This window comes from Schistosoma haematobium, chromosome 1 (assembly GCF_000699445.3).
Source record: "Schistosoma haematobium chromosome 1, whole genome shotgun sequence".
NCBI classification, from domain to species: Eukaryota; Metazoa; Platyhelminthes; class Trematoda; order Strigeidida; family Schistosomatidae; genus Schistosoma; species Schistosoma haematobium.
The window spans coordinates 52,239,889-52,241,046 of NC_067196.1; the positions used below are offsets into that span (position 1 = coordinate 52,239,889).

The 1,158-nt window shown below is 23.8% G+C and overlaps 1 protein-coding gene across 1 annotated transcript; it reads left to right on the plus strand.

Moving 5' to 3' along the window:
• Positions 1–219: 219 nt before the first annotated feature.
• MS3_00010163 (uncharacterized protein) lies at positions 220–841 on the plus strand. The gene is made up of 2 exons (XM_051218521.1): positions 220–455; positions 654–841. Exons 1-2 carry the CDS (start codon positions 259–261, stop codon positions 730–732), a joined length of 276 nt encoding a protein of 91 aa, XP_051074446.1. The 5' UTR covers positions 220–258; the 3' UTR covers positions 733–841.
• Positions 842–1,158: the final 317 nt, after the last annotated feature.

The window sequence follows — 1,158 nt, forward strand, 5'->3', positions numbered from 1 at the left end:
CAAACATTATATATTAATACAAACCTACTTTAAAGAAAGTTCATATCACTCAATATTAACAATGTAGTAAGTTTCATTTGATAAAATATGAGATTCATCATAAAGTATTCCACAAATAAAGACAGTTAAATAAGGTAACGCATAATTTCTAACCAATTATTAATAAAGTAGTGAATACTAATTGTAGATATAAACTCTTTAAAAAAAAAGAAATGAAATGTTATAACTAATCTTTACTCTATAAGAAAACAAAACAAAATGGCCATAGATAAATCTCGTGCAGTAATAGATAAATCAGATATGATACCTGAAATGGAAGATGATGCTGTTTATGTAGCTGCAATCGCAATGGAAAAGCATAATATTGATATGCATATTGCAAGTTATATTAAACATGAATTTGATCGTAAATACAAAGCAACATGGAATTGTATTGTTGGTAAAAATTTTGGTAGGTAAGTAATCATTTACAAAAAAACTAAATTGGTTTGATTTAAAATTACAGATAAATTATATTTTTTATTTTGTAGTAGTGTAGATTCTAGTGGAAATAGTTTTTTTTCAAATAACCATTTTGATTATGAATTTCCATTACTTAGTTATTGTAAGCGAACTATATCGAATTCTTTTTTTTTCTTTCTTCATTTCTTAAGCTTTATACATCATGACAGAGGAGGATTTGTGAGCTTTCGTTTAAATGGTTTAAATGTATTACTGTTTAAGCTGGGATAAGTTTAAAACAATACCTTATATGAATCATCTATATACCGTTTTAATAAGAATTATATGATTGAATATTTCTAGCTGTTATTAAAATAAATAAATACTTCAAGGTTGTTTATCTTCTATACATTTTGCTTGAGTTGGAATTCTGCTTAACACAAATTTAAAATATACACTAAGGATTAAGTTAACTATGTTTAAATCAGAATCTGCTGTCCATTATCAGTGTAATTTAGGAAGCTTAGAGTATATTTTATTGAATACAAAATACAAAAATCCAGTTTATATTACTAAAATTGAAGTGAAAAGTAAGGTATATAGCATAATTATCTATATAAGTGTATCATTAATAGTTCATAAAAATAATGAGTATGTTTAATTATTGTTTTCAATATATTTTGTTAATTAAATCAAACTTATTCAATTTTAATCAGA

Excerpts from the sequence above, each read along its gene's own strand:
- MS3_00010163 (XM_051218521.1), top strand. The coding sequence starts at position 259 with ATGGCCATAGATAAATCTCGTGCAGTAATAGATAAATCAGATATGATA. Across the intron at positions 456-653 it reads GTTGGTAAAAATTTTGGTAG|CTTTATACATCATGACAGAG; the intron begins GTAAGTAATCAT and ends TCATTTCTTAAG.